We start from the raw sequence: 14256 nt of genomic DNA, 5'->3' as shown, positions 1-14256 counted from the left end.
AAACCAAAATTATTTTTACAACATCTATCTAGATGTATCCAACACACTCAAGCTATGAAAGGAAAATAATAGAAAAAAGTATAGTAAATGTGATGTATGATAGAAAAAAGGTATAAAGAAAAAAGTGATGTGTTTATTGTTTACGGGTTTTGAAGAACTTATTTAAACTTATTTTATAATTTAAGAGTTTATGTAAGTGATTGAGAGAATTTATGTAAATAATTTACTACTAATTTTGAAGTAGTTTTAAACTTGTTTTCATAAGTATGAAGATTAGCTTATGAATAAGAGTATATACTTATCTATAACATATTTTCAACTTATTTCAATAAATTTATCAAATTGACTTATGATAAGCACTTATGCCCATTTAATTAAGTTATTTTCTTAAACTCATATTATTAATTACTATATTCAAATCATTTTACTTTATCCACCATAATACCAAACACACTACTTTTAAGTTTTGAGACAAGTTAAAATCGAAATATTGTCATAGATTCTTCCTTGAGGCTGGCCTAATCTAATAATTAGTCAAATAAAAGGGGAAGAAATGAAAAATGCCTAAAGTATATAAGTTGTAAGAGCTTAGGAATAGGAATATATGATTGAAGAAAGAAATGTAAGAGATCAATTCTTGTAGGTTGTAATCTTATTTTCAATGTAAAAAAAAGAAAGAAATGAAAATGACTTTAATAGTTGAATCACTTTAATGGACTTGGTCCATACTCCATATACAGTGCCTCCTTTCGCGTGACTTGGATCTATCAAAACAACTAATTATAAACGAACTCTTACCTTTTACATTATGAATGTGTTTGAATAAACAATTTTTAAAGAATTCTCAGAAACCAAAATATCCCTCTTCCATTTTGTGTTTTAGTCCTTGTATTTTGGCAGCGTTCAGAAACTGACGTATCCTTAACGCAATTGTAAAGCCACATCCACATGATGCAGGTTATAACTAGGCAAAGCCTTGCACATTACCATAATGTTGTGTCATTTATTTCCAGACAGAAACCATGGCATATAGAAATTGGGTCCTGAAAACTGAGAGTGATAATTAAAAGATCGACACTGCGTCGGAAACAGTTCTTGTCACCTGTCGGCTATGGTCTCCAACCCACGCATTATTAATTTGCACTTTGATCACCATTGATTATTTTTACTATATATGCTTTTGTAATCCTTTTGTTTAATATGGGAGGGTGAATATATTTGACTTCATATGAACAAAAAAAAAACAAAAAATATTAAATGATAATCTATGCATTGATCAAGAGAAAATGAATAAATGAATCACAATGATGATAGAAAACAAGTCTACTTATACAAAATCACAAATTAAAGTATTAAACAAACTTGCCCTAACAGGAAACAAACTCAACAATTTAGCAAAAAAAAAAAAAAAACTAAGTCATCTAAAAACATTTGTTTGGCTTAACATTTTTCACACCGAACTTTCTGCATTTCCAAAGAAGCATGAGCCCCTAGCCTGTTAGAGAGTACAGTATATACGTTCTATGATTGATAAATATTGTTATTTATGGTGACTAAGAACACAAATATGAATATCAATCTTAAATGAATAAGGTTTATCGTATTGTCATGAAGAAGAGTATAAAAAGTAATTTTTTATTTATTTTTTCTATTGATGATGAAGCACTTTTATCCTTAGCAAATGAATTTTTTGTTTACTGCAGTGTAATAATAATGACTATAACCGTCGGTAAAGAATAGCGATGTTCATAGCCGTAATTAGTAATTCACCGATAACTTTTCAAAATTGACGGTAGTATCTATCAACGAGGTCAACACCTAGGACTTTTTGCCCCTCAATTTTTCGTCAATCATCCTAAATTAATGACAACCTTTACGACTTACTGATGACTTATGATTTGTGGGTATTAGTTTTTGTCTTGCAGACTGTAGTACGTGATTGGCTATAAGAAACAACATGATAGAATGATGGCAAAATAAGGGAAGAAGAAAGCTTTCGAGTAAGGCCATGATGTTGACCAACAATGATCAGCTTACAAATGACTTTTTTGTGAAACATGTGACTTTTAATACTTTATCAATAATAAGAATTTAGAATGATAATATAATATCAATATTACAATAATAACAAAGATTGATCCACACTTTATCAAGTGTAGGTTACTAGAGAGATAAAAAAAAGATGTCGAATAAATGATAAATGTAATAGTATTATCTAATCGAAAGAAAAAAGATAAAGAGAAAAGGAATTGGTGTATGCACCCTTTGAAGGTACACTTATCATTAAGGTAAATTAAAACCTAGATTTACAACAACAATTGTTCTTGGCTCGGGTTAGTATTTTGGTTAGCGTAGTCATTAGTCAAAGCTCAATGAGACAACACAAAAACAGCCCGATCGCCAACACGCCGCAACACGTGCGTAAAACCACCGTCGATGATGTCACTATATTTAACCTTTGCCTTTACACTACCAAGATAGACATGGCCCCCCCCTTCTCACGTGCGGGTAATTATTGAACTTATGTTTGTCTAACTTTATGATGAGGGTCTATGGATTTCTTTAATCATTTAAAAATTTCATCCAATTTTTTATTCCTTTAAAAAATTACCTCTTCATTTCATTTTTTTCATTTTGTTTCAATCGTCAAGACTTGTGTAAGGAATTTTAATTGATATTATTTAAATTTTACAATATATTTATATTAAATTAGATGTGATTTCATTGTCATTTATGATTTTTATATGTGATTAATTTCTATGCACTGACAGTGTAAAAAGTTTTACACAGTCATTTAATATCAACCTTCAATTTTCTATTTTAAATTCAAAATTAATTATGAGTTATCAAAATGAAATGCCATGATTGAATGATGGTGTAAAACTTATTTACACCGTCAGTGCATATAAATGAATCTTTTTTTATAATTATTGTATAACTTTTTCTACTTTCTACACTTTTTTTTTAATTCCTAATGATTTATTGGAGATTTCATGAAAACCTATGAAAAGTAAAAAAATTGGGGAGGGAGAACAGTGAAGGACTCTGTCCCATTACCATCCTTACTAGGAAGCCTCTTGTTAACAAACATAATTAAAATTAGAATTTCTCTTGCATCTTCAGTCGATTAAAATCTTTCCCTTCCTAGTGAAACACACCCTTTAGGTGCAGATGGAGACACTCTAACCTTATTTTTTTCGCTCCTATGCTAATGCTAGTCAAACTGTCAAAGAGTGAATGAAACGTGTACTCTGCTTTAATTTTTTCCAGCTCCGTCTTGTTGTTGTACTGCGTCTTGTTTTGTTTCGGTACGAACAATAGTATTTTATTCTACATTTCTATGGGTGTCACACTCCAAATCCAACCCATTATTGACTTTGTTTTGGGCAGCAGCCCCTGTTTTGCAATCCCTATGAATATGATCCCATCATAATCATCATCATTAATTACATTAATGAAACTCTTAGTTTTCTTGGAAAACACATTTTTATATAAAAAGTATTCAAATTTTAATAATAAATGAAAAATTAAGGTACCTTAGAAACAATATTCCTTAAAGAATTTAATATTTGTACATTAAAGAGTTTAATATTCTTATGCAATGTTTGTTTTTAATTATTTAATTTTTGAGTATAATAAATATTTGCACATTGAATACTTTAATAAATTACACTTTCAAACTAACAAAACCATAATATGTATGTCAATAAATTAAAGGCTTTTTTTTAATCTCAGTTTGAAACTTTGAATCGTGTGTGGTTTATTTTTTTAGCTAATTAAACCCCTTTAATTTTTAAATTAAGTAAATTTGATCTTTCACCTTAAACTTTTAGTTTCTATTCAATTACTTTGTGGTATATGGCTGAGGAATTAGTTTTTTTTGGTGCTTATATGGCTGAGGAATTAGTGATTATATGCAATAGTTTTAAAAGTTTAAAAGTCACAAATTTAGTGAATCTTTGAGATGTGAGATTAGGCTTCAAAGAAGAGAAAATTTGGATTTTCTATTTTTGGTGAGATTTAATGTATTGGTTGATGAAATGTTTGTGAGAAATTTTTGAATATTTTTTCAGTTTGGATGAGCTAATTTAAATTTATCTTATAAAATAAGCGCTTATGTAAGTATTTGGTGTAGAATTTGGATAATTTAATAATGGAATGTTTTACTCATTTAAAACACCATTTGTTTTTGTGTCATGAACCTAATCCCTAACCATATGAGTTCATTTCAATTCTTCAAAATAATAACTAGATACATAAGTGCTTGATGAATTCATTGATTGTTGATGATTGCAAGATGAATCACAATATTGAATTTAGGATTGAGATTTGAGGGTACGTTGAACTTCCAAATTATCAATGTAAGATGTTCCTAATATTCTTTAGAAGGGAGAAAGGGACACATTTTTAGAACATTAAAATATGAGACCATGATCCTTATTTATAAACTAAGTTGTGATAATTTCAATTTGCCTTCTAAAATAAAATATCACTTCATTCTCTACACAGTTATTTCCATAACAATTTATATATTTTAATCCATAATACCTTAATTTTATAGATGACTTTATATATATACTCTATATAATGGCTACGCATTTTTATAATTTCATGTGTGACTTTACATACTGAATTTTATTCCAACATTTGAGAGAACTCTGTGACCTACCTATAAATTATTTTGAGCTTATTTTTACAAATTAATCAGATTATCTATGAATTCAAGCTGATACTTATATATAATATATTTTCAACTTATATTAATAAGTTTTCAAATTATTATCATAAACACTTAATTAATCTATTTACCTAAACACATCCTGATTTCAGTTTGTGAGAATTTTGCATTGAAAGTAAGAACTTAAGAAATTTACATAGAATACAAATAATCGAAAGGCTTAATTATTGCAAAAATTTAGAGACTAAAATTACTAAAGAAATATATATATTTGGAGGACTCATCACATGATCCGGAAGAACCAATTAAACTTTATTAAAAAAAATGTTGCACAAGTACATCTTCTCTTTTTCTTCCTCCTTTGATGTTACTTCTTCCACATGGTACCTTATTATTCCTTGCCGGGAAATGGAGATTCAAGCTCATGATCTTTGTGAATCTGTTGCCGTGTGTGAAACAGTCTTACACCACACTATACTGCCAATTAAGTCAACTCTATCTTTATATATATGTTTCTATCAGCTGATTAGACTTTCAACAAACTTAATCTTGGTTTCTCTTTTTTCTTTCTTCCACTCTTCAATTTTCCAAGTCAAGCAAGAAAGTTTTATTATTTGGAAGATAAAAAAATGCATCCACCTACCTCAAGAAAAACATAATGTGTCTCAGCAGAGAAAAGGCACGTATTCACACTTTTATTTGGCTTGTTGTCAATGTCTCATTGCTAATGTCATACAACATTTGGAATTGAATTGCTAGTCCAAATCCATACAAAGAATAATGCAACTATGTACCAATTTCCTTACCTATAAAATAATGTTGAAATTAAAAATACATATAACAACCAACTAAAAAAATAAGGGACTGAGCTTGCTTGAAGTTGGAACCAACCCTGCTATAATTATATTTTGGGAAACATAAGCCAATTTTATAGTAATTGACACCATATAAAATTTCAGCCATAGATGAATGCATTTAATGCAAGATGGAAGAGTGATTGCAAATAAATTGACGCTCATTGCACGCGATCTAACTAGTATGTGTACCCAAGCCACAAGAAATCAAGGAAAATGACACCCCTAATTGGTCTCAATAACACTAGGTCCTACTACTTTTATATTACAAAACCATTGTCAAAGAGTCTAAATACAGAGGCCACTCCTACAAACCAATCATATTTATAGGGATATAGGATCTAACCCTTTCTCCACCACACCTAGCAGAATTATTTAAAAAAGAATAAACTCAAGGTAGCAAATTGTGTAATCAGAAAGAAAAGGAAAACATGAGCAACCATCACTTGAAGTCCCCCTCTAGTTTCTAGCAGAAAAAACACATCTCAATGCATCGGCGGACAAGCAAAATTTTGTCACGTAGACTCAAACGTTGATATGAGTTAGTTTAACGGAAATCCAAACTCATGAAAAAAATTCAAATCCAAATGTCCCTTGGAGATACAAGAGAAACATTAGTCCAGTTTAATATCCAAAATAGATCAGACTATCTCCTTCCAATCAGTGCATGTTTGAAGACGCGGTAATTTTTCACGTTGGAAAAATTGATCATGAGAGAAGCTGTTCCTAGCAGCTTTTGTGGTAATAGAATTGATTCGGGAAGACCTGAATGTGAATTCGAACATGCTATCAATTGCTTGAATAAGGGTGAGGGGTCAAAATGGCAATTGAGAAATTGACCAACCAGCTGTACAATTGAAAAGATAGTTTATTTATCTTCCTCTCTCTCTCTCACTAAACTCTCCCATTGTCGCTGCTGGAATCCATTAGAATGGTCAACCTCCTAGCTGTTTTGGTGAAGTCACTACAATAGCATCAAATAGATAAACATGTCAAGCTAGCTGCATGAATTTGCAATACAAAAGATCATATAATGATTTTGATATGTACCTGAATGCTTCATCTCCAATGTGTTTAACTGCTCCTGTTTTATCACAGTAGAGCACATGACTCAACACCCCAGATTTTTGTATCCCAAACATATCAGCTAGTTTTTTGTACAGTTCATCATAAGAATTGAGTAATGTGAGGTTCATGGTCCTTCCTACATCTTCTGATTCCATAAAAACTTTACAGTGACCTGTCTCCAAACTAGGCAAACTATCTTGCCGATCAAGAGCAGATCCAAAACCATTAGAAAAATTAGTCTTTTTATCTGCATTTCCATCCGATGAACTGTTGTTTCCAGTAAGAACCGGGGAAACTGTGTTGTCAGCGGATGAACTCAGAGAGATTTGTTGCTCTGTGAGAATCGTTTGGCCAAAAAGCACAAGTCGAGGCGGCTTCACATCATCATCATCAGGTTTCTTAGACTGAGTAGAGTTTGTTGTTGTTGTCATGGATAGTAAGTAAGAGATATTTTCACTAGTGCTGGGTTTTTGCAATGTTGGGTTAATGTTGGGGACCCTCATTGGTGTAGCAGCAGCAGCATGATGAATATGATCAAATTGAGTGAAATTAGATGAAAATAGACCTGACTGCAGTTTACTGAGGTGGAGATCTGATAAGGATATACCATAATGAGCATGCCTGGCTCCCTGCATGCCAGCAGGACTATTTTCGTATAAACGATCGAAGGAAGTTCCGGGACCTAGAAGGTGGTTGCCGGGAAATGTTGGCACTGAAATCTGGCCATCGAGGGGGAAATCTGGGTGTTGAGGCAATCTCATTTTCTTTCGCGGTGGCGTGAAAGGGGAAAGGTGGATGTTAGGCATGTTCGACACGATTTCAACCAGCCAAGGGCTCACCCTTTTAACATTTTGAAGTAAATCTGGTTCATCCCATGCAACCTGAAATTAGGACATCAGAAAGATTATTCGAGTTGAAAGAAAATTGAGTCCCACTTCAAGAAACCTTCATATGAAAGGAGGGGGCATATAACATGGTTTTTGATGTACTAAATGTCCAGAATAATACAATTACAAATTAGATGCTCGTTGATAAGTAATATGTAAAGTAAAACATAGTGAAATTTGCAGCAACCAAATTCTCCTTTAGAAATTTATCAGCAGCAGCAAAGTTTCATTGTTTTTGAGTTTAATTGTTCATGTGTAAACAAATGTTCATATCAGCTTACTAAATGAATTGAAGTGAAATGTTTGAAAGTCCTCACGGATACAAAATGAATGATACCCTTAACAGGGACGCTGCCTAAGCAAGTTAAATAGTCTTAAAAAGTTAACAGAAGTACCAAGAATACATCTAGCCATTACTTAGTACAATGTAACTATGTTCTGGTCTAGTTCAAACTTATTAAGTGAATGTTTAGAAATCCTTCTAAATTGATTTCGAAACCTGAACCAATTCTGGGACTTGAGTAACTTCTAGGTGTTAGAATTGATTCTGCGGAATAAAAATATGATTCATCAATAAATATGATTGTACATTACCTGTAGAAGTCTCCAAGGAGAGTCTGACCATCTTGGATCAGCAACCTGAACAGAGGACACAGTTCCCATAAACCAACTAATCCGCGAGGAGTCCTCGGTTTCAAAGGGCATCTTGAACCTCATTCCAGGACACCACCTAACCTGCATTGCTGCTCTAACCAAAGAGGCCTTAACACAAAACTCCGGAGTACTTGCCCGAGGATAGTAAACCACCTCAAATGGCTGCATATTAGCAGCAAGTGTAGCAGCCTCAATCACTGCTTGTGCCCTCACCTTCCCCCTACACATCAAACTCGCACTCGTTGGGCTCAATCCATTGCCATTACCATGACCGTTTCTCAGGAGTTGGTTACTGTCTGCAAATCCTGCATAAGATAAAGGGTGAAATCCGGTTCCACCAGCGGAATTCCAGCCTGATGAAGGATCCGGTCCACCACCACTACCACCCCTTTTAGCGCGCCGAATTCCAACACAAAGATCTCCATTCTCTGCTCTCAGAAACACAATTGAGTCCCCTGCAATAAGCTTCTTGTGATTGACAAAAGTGCTCCACCCTGTAGTCAAAAGATGCCGCCTCGGCGTGCCCCTATAAATGTGTCTGAATTTCCATATCTCACCATGAACATCTTTAGCCAAGATGTTCTGAACAGGAGGATCAGCTGAATAGTCCAAACGAGGGAAAATTGTCTCTGCACAATACCTAGGAACAGAAAAACCACCGCCATTGTTGGCATCAGATTGTGTCAATGTTTTTGCAAAAGAAGGGGGTTTGTTATCCTTGGTTTCATTGACTCCCCCTCCAACACCATCATCATCAAAATCAACCTCATTGCTGTGAAGAGGAACAAGCCTAATTCTTGCACAAACCTCATCTGTTTCAGGATCAGCCATGTATTTGATACCTGTGACTCTGCATTGAATGCAAGATGGAAGTTTGTTGTAACTTCTGAAATCCACAGGCTCACATGCATGTTCTGCGTGACCCTGAGGGAAGTAGAAGACCTTAGCATTCACCTGTGGCATTTGCACCATCCCTCCAGCACAAGCATGCCATAGCTGAGGATCTAAACACCTCTCCACCACCTCTTTCAATTTCTCCTTTGACTCTGTACTCACCATCATCTCAATTATAGCTAAATATAGCAACTTTTTTTCACTGCAAATTCCTGAAATCATGTTAATTTTCACAAACTATAGATAGCACTTAACTGACCCAAAAGAAACATTTTATGAAATTCTTACCTGAAAAAGCATCACAGGCTCACAACTCAGAATTCCATGGTCTTAATTTCAGTGACATACTAGTATCAGCCTTTTATTTAAAACTGGTTTTTCACTTTTTCTCAAATACCCAGATAATTAAAGGTTGAAAAAAATTGGGATTGAATTCATTTCAGAAAAATAAAATTGAAAACAGTGTTAGAGGCAAAAACAAGAGTTTTCAGACTGAGTCCCTGTCCTGTCTGGGGCACAAGATTAGAGGAAGAAAGATGAAAAATCAAAACCAGAAACAATTTTAAAAAAATAAAAAATTGTGTAACTGACTACTCAATAATCTCTGCAACAAAATCTGAAGCTCCATAATTGTAGCTGAAATTGTGAAACAGAATATACTTTTTTGTGAGTGAATTTTGCTGGGATTCTAGAGTGATGAATTGGATGGCCGACACGACACGGATGCGCGGAGAAAACGCCAGAGACAGAGACCCACACACTGTTACAGGGGCAAAGCAAGCAGAGCAGAGAAGAGAAAAGGGGTTTTAGCTCATGCAATGCAAGACTCCAAACAACACACACAAGAAAAATAACAGAAAAGGCCTTTCTTTAACTACAAACACGCGCTGGTGGTGGTCATAGTGATAATAGTGTGGGGTACACCTACTATACTATTGTTGCTTTCTTTTTCCTTCATTTTTTTTTGAATAGATTCTCAATTTCGTCCATAAAAGTGTAAGCGTCGGCCTAATAAATTCGTCCCTTAAAGAATAATATGCCTGCACAGGTATTGATTGTCTCAAATGTCAATCAAGTTAGTCTATGACATCAAATAAAATGTCGGACAAGTTAGTTCAACCGACATTTGACATAATTAGGATATTTCCTTCTTTCAAAGTTAACTAGGATTAATTTGTCTGACGCTTGAATTTTTACGGACAAATAATATTAGGTTTGAATAATGTTAACATTGAAAATAAAAGAGCGTTGATCAGTTTATTAATGAGAGAACTCATACATTACTGCTCTAAGATTTTGGTAAAAGATGTTGTGTCTGATTTTTGTTTCGTTTACTTTTCAGCTCAATATGAAAATCTCTTATAGTTTTAGATATTTCCTTTGAGCCAACCATGGTATTGGTATCAAATGGTTGGTTTGATCATAGTGAAAAGTATTTTGTGTCAAAAATCTTCCTAACAATGTGGTGAATTAGACGGCGTGTCCCGTGAGTGGAGAGCTCATCCAATAACAGTGTAATTATTTAGAGGCTTTCACTTGAAATTGACTCACATGTAAACATTCACTTTTATTTTTTATTTTTTATTTTTTTCATCCCATATTTTCTCAAAATTATAAAACAAAAGTAAATTTTCTTCGTTGGATCAGGAGAAACTTGAGAAAGCAGCAAACTATTTTCTTTTGCATTTAATAGTGTGTTGATCAGTAAATTATCAAATAAGATGAGCTTAATTATATTTTAGTATTTGATTATAACCGATATGATGGTCCATCCGTCCATGGTTTTGAGCGTGTCACTGTCACGTGTGAACAGAGAGACAACGTTAAGTCATCAATATGCTATGTATCATCACACTTTCTGTTCTTTATCAATGTCATGTTTGATCTTAAAATGCAATCTAATGGGCATGAATGAAAAGTTTTTTTAAGGATTCGATCAAATGGATAAGCAAGATGTAAGATTCTAACTGTTCCTGATTGAGTTAAGTGAGATCATTTGTGTTAGGTTTAATTTGTCTGTATTTTAAATATTTTTAAGTTATTTGTTATAATTGGATGTTTAACGAAACATTAGTGAAGAATGATTACATATATAATAATGAGTCTAAACTCAGGTAAAAAGGAAGAAGAAAAATTGTTTTCTAAGGGAGAGTATAAGTGAATAATAAGTGATGATTCAAAGAAGTCTCACGTTGTGTATATTAACAAATTATTATAATAGTATATAATATAAAGAGTGCACACACCTATTACCTTAATTAAGGGACTTTAATTAGGTTTTGTGGTGTGTGGATGTTACTTAAATTCTAATATGTTATCGGAGCTTATCCTAGATTCTCTTGTTGGTGGAGACCTCCCATATTTGAGTCATTTTATCGATGTCCATTCCTGCAAATTCCCTACCTCATATGTCTAGTCTTCAACGTAAGGGTGTGCGTTGGAAGTCTCACATTGACTAGAGATGTGACATAGATAACCTTTATAAAGGGTTGAACAACCCTCAACTCTTGAACTAACTTTTGGGATGAGTTAGACTTTCCAAACTTAAACATGTATCATGAGTTGATTTCGATCCTAAAGCAAAGACCTCTGCTTCCAGAAAAAAATCCTAAAAGTGGACAAGGTAGAATGAAAATTTGTGAAATGGAATTGTTTAACTTATATCCCAAAATGGGCACCTCCAAAACCCTCTTGATCATTGGGCTCAACTCACTATTTGAGGTGAAAAGCACCAACTTGTGGCCGCAATGCCGCCTTCAAACCCTGGTGAAGAATGAAGAGCTGCAACACTTTGAAGACGACTCGAGCTTCATTTTTCCTCTTCGTGCGAACCTCGATCTGGTCGAATATGAGTGCAACACGACTCCGATGAACATAAAGGCTTCGCCTTCGTCAACTTTGTCTTCCTTAACCTCGATCCACTTAACTCCCAACCTTTGCTCACTTCGTCTTCTCCCCAAGTTCTCTCACGATGAACCCTAGAAGTTGGTATGTTGCAATCACTTCGAGTGAGAATTTCTTGGCATTCGACAAGATAAAAATAATTTAAAACTTAAATTAGAAATTACAAATCAATAAAAATTTGTACGTCACAATGCCACATAATCAGTCAAGTGACTCAAGGGATCAAAACCTTATACACTAAGAAGTTAAAGAGAATTATCAAAAAATATAAAACAAGTTAAAGATGCAATTCAATAAAAAAAATTAAAATATCAATACCAATAATTCGTTATAGTTTACGGAAAAAACATATTATTTGGCCCTGCAAAATATATATATATATATATATATATAACCAAAAAAAAAAAGTATGAACCATACTACTTCTAGGTCGGATATTTATTAAGTTTTAAGTACCATAGCTTTCCAGCGCCACTATGGTCCAATCTCACCCTGTTGGAGCTAAAAGCCTTCTTGCCAAATGTAGCGGCACTAATTTTTGCTCTTTTATGGGGTCATGATTGCAACTACAAAAATAAGAGTGGGTTATCATTCCACAGCCGTAGTATTTGTCATTTGAGTTTTTAACTTTATATGAGTTAAATATATTTTTACTTTTCAGTTCCTTTAATATAGGGTTGAATTTAAATTTGATAAAAATTTTACGACTTTTAGTTGTTAACATTAATAAAATATGTTATACAAAAAACATTAATGAAATATGTGAAATTAATCTTTATAATGCATTTTGTGGCAGTTTAACCGCCACAAATGTATTTATAGCGGTTAAAAAGTTATTACTAATGTACAAAAGTCATTATAAAATAAACAACATAACATAAACTGATTTCACATATTTAATTGATGTTGGAGACTAAATGTTGATAAAGAACGAAGGTAGGTAGTAGCATTTCACTTTATATTTCTAAAAATTGGTTCAATACAAATGGAAAATAGTCCATACACACTTAAATTACACCCCATCTAATGTGATATAAGGATAAGCAGTTAATAAGGAACAAAATTAGTAACATTTCAAGTTTCCAAAAATCATGCAGGTTCAATACAAGAGGAAAATAATTCATACACACTTGAATTACACCCACCTAATGTGATATAAGAGTAAAAGGAAGAAAATGTGAGATATGGTAAATAATGTGATAGGAAAATAAAAGTGAAAAAGAAAGAGAAATGAAATGAAAATGAGATATAAGAGAATGAAAAATGTATCAAAGCTCCCTACAAAACCATGACATATTAATTACAAACAAGAAAGAGACGGTGTAACTACTAAAAAAACAGAGGCAAAATGAAGACATAATCATAAGGTTGCAAGCTAGTTTTGACAATTGATATGGTCCTGCCCTACCCTTCACAAAGAGATATAAAAGAAATATAAGTGGTGTGGATTGATGAGAGAGGGATAGGTTAGTTAGGTCATCTCATGGGAAGGAGCTGGTTGGCATCATTGAAGTTGAATTAGCTAGATGGAAAAACACATGGAGGAGACGTCAAATTTAGGCACTTGTTCTTCCCCTCAGCTTGAAACTTGCAGTTGCACGACCCATGTTTTGTGCACTTGTACCCAATATTACAGGCACCAGCACACCAACACTAAATATTCATCAATTTATTTGCATTTTGATGTTAACACTTCAAAGTTTTCTTCAATCAACTTGCAAACTTACGTGGGAATTAATTTTTTTTTTGAAATGGTGAAATTAATTCACTCTTGGATCTTGGATATTATTGGTTTGAAAAGTTTTCCTCAAATTTGAGGATATGTGTCTTCATGTCACCCCACCAAAGAAATTTCAAGATATTTTTTTCTCTTTTATAGGAGTCTACCAGCCCAGCTGTTTTATAGCTAGTAAGCTATAATTTGTATGGTTCCACTTGAAAGAGTACAGTGATAATTTTTTTAAAAATAAACAATTAAGTGACCATGTAGAATAACATCTTGATGTTTGATGATGGTGAGAGAGGGTAGCAATGCAGATATATTTGCAGAAACAAGGGAAAGTGTAGTACAAGTATGTGAAGTGGATTGTTCAATTGGATTTTGAGCAAACGTCACTTCATGTGAATGTGAGGCAGCAAGAAAACTAGATGGTGAAATGAATCTACATCCATTCCCATATATCCTCCCGAAAATATTTTGTAAATAATCAATGTGGTGTATACAAAAAGAAAAAAAGAAAGAAAGATATGACAAATAATATGATGTGCAAAAAAGAGAGGTTATAGGGTGGACTAAGAGTAATTTGGGACCTGTTTG

General features: G+C 33.3%; 1 protein-coding gene across 3 annotated transcripts; it reads right to left on the bottom strand.

Moving 5' to 3' along the window:
• Positions 1-5964: 5964 nt before the first annotated feature.
• On the bottom strand, positions 5965-9958 carry LOC130730357 (auxin response factor 18-like). 3 transcript variants are annotated; one of them, XR_009016319.1, is made up of 5 exons: positions 9324-9958; positions 8082-9237; positions 6583-7481; positions 6377-6496; positions 5965-6297 (listed from the first exon to the last, which is right to left on the bottom strand). XR_009016319.1 is itself a non-coding variant. In XM_057582345.1 (4 exons), exons 2-4 carry the CDS (start codon positions 9201-9203, stop codon positions 6427-6429), a joined length of 2091 nt encoding a protein of 696 aa, XP_057438328.1. In that variant the 5' UTR covers positions 9204-9247; positions 9324-9958; the 3' UTR covers positions 5965-6426. The 3 variants fall into 3 exon arrangements, 2 of the variants coding, with proteins under 2 accessions (XP_057438328.1, XP_057438327.1); XM_057582345.1 differs by having other exon boundaries at positions 5965-6496; positions 8082-9247; XM_057582344.1 differs by having other exon boundaries at positions 5965-6496; positions 9324-9957.
• Positions 9959-14256: the final 4298 nt, after the last annotated feature.

This window comes from Lotus japonicus, chromosome 1 (genome assembly GCF_012489685.1).
Source record: "Lotus japonicus ecotype B-129 chromosome 1, LjGifu_v1.2".
NCBI lineage: Eukaryota > Viridiplantae > Streptophyta > Magnoliopsida > Fabales > Fabaceae > Lotus > Lotus japonicus.
The sequence above is the reverse complement of the archived record's forward strand: the minus strand, read 5'-3'. Positions and strand labels throughout refer to the sequence as shown.

What these genes read in the sequence shown, in the direction of transcription:
- LOC130730357 (XM_057582345.1), bottom strand. Translation starts at nt 9,203, where the DNA reads ATGATGGTGAGTACAGAGTCAAAGGAGAAATTGAAAGAGGTGGTGGAG. An exon ending in CTCCTTGGAGACTTCTACAG is followed by an intron (nt 7,482 to 8,081) that starts GTAATGTACAAT and finishes TCCTAATTTCAG; the next exon opens with GTTGCATGGGATGAACCAGA. An exon ending in ATTGGAGATGAAGCATTCAG is followed by an intron (nt 6,497 to 6,582) that starts GTACATATCAAA and finishes ATGCTATTGTAG; the next exon opens with TGACTTCACCAAAACAGCTA.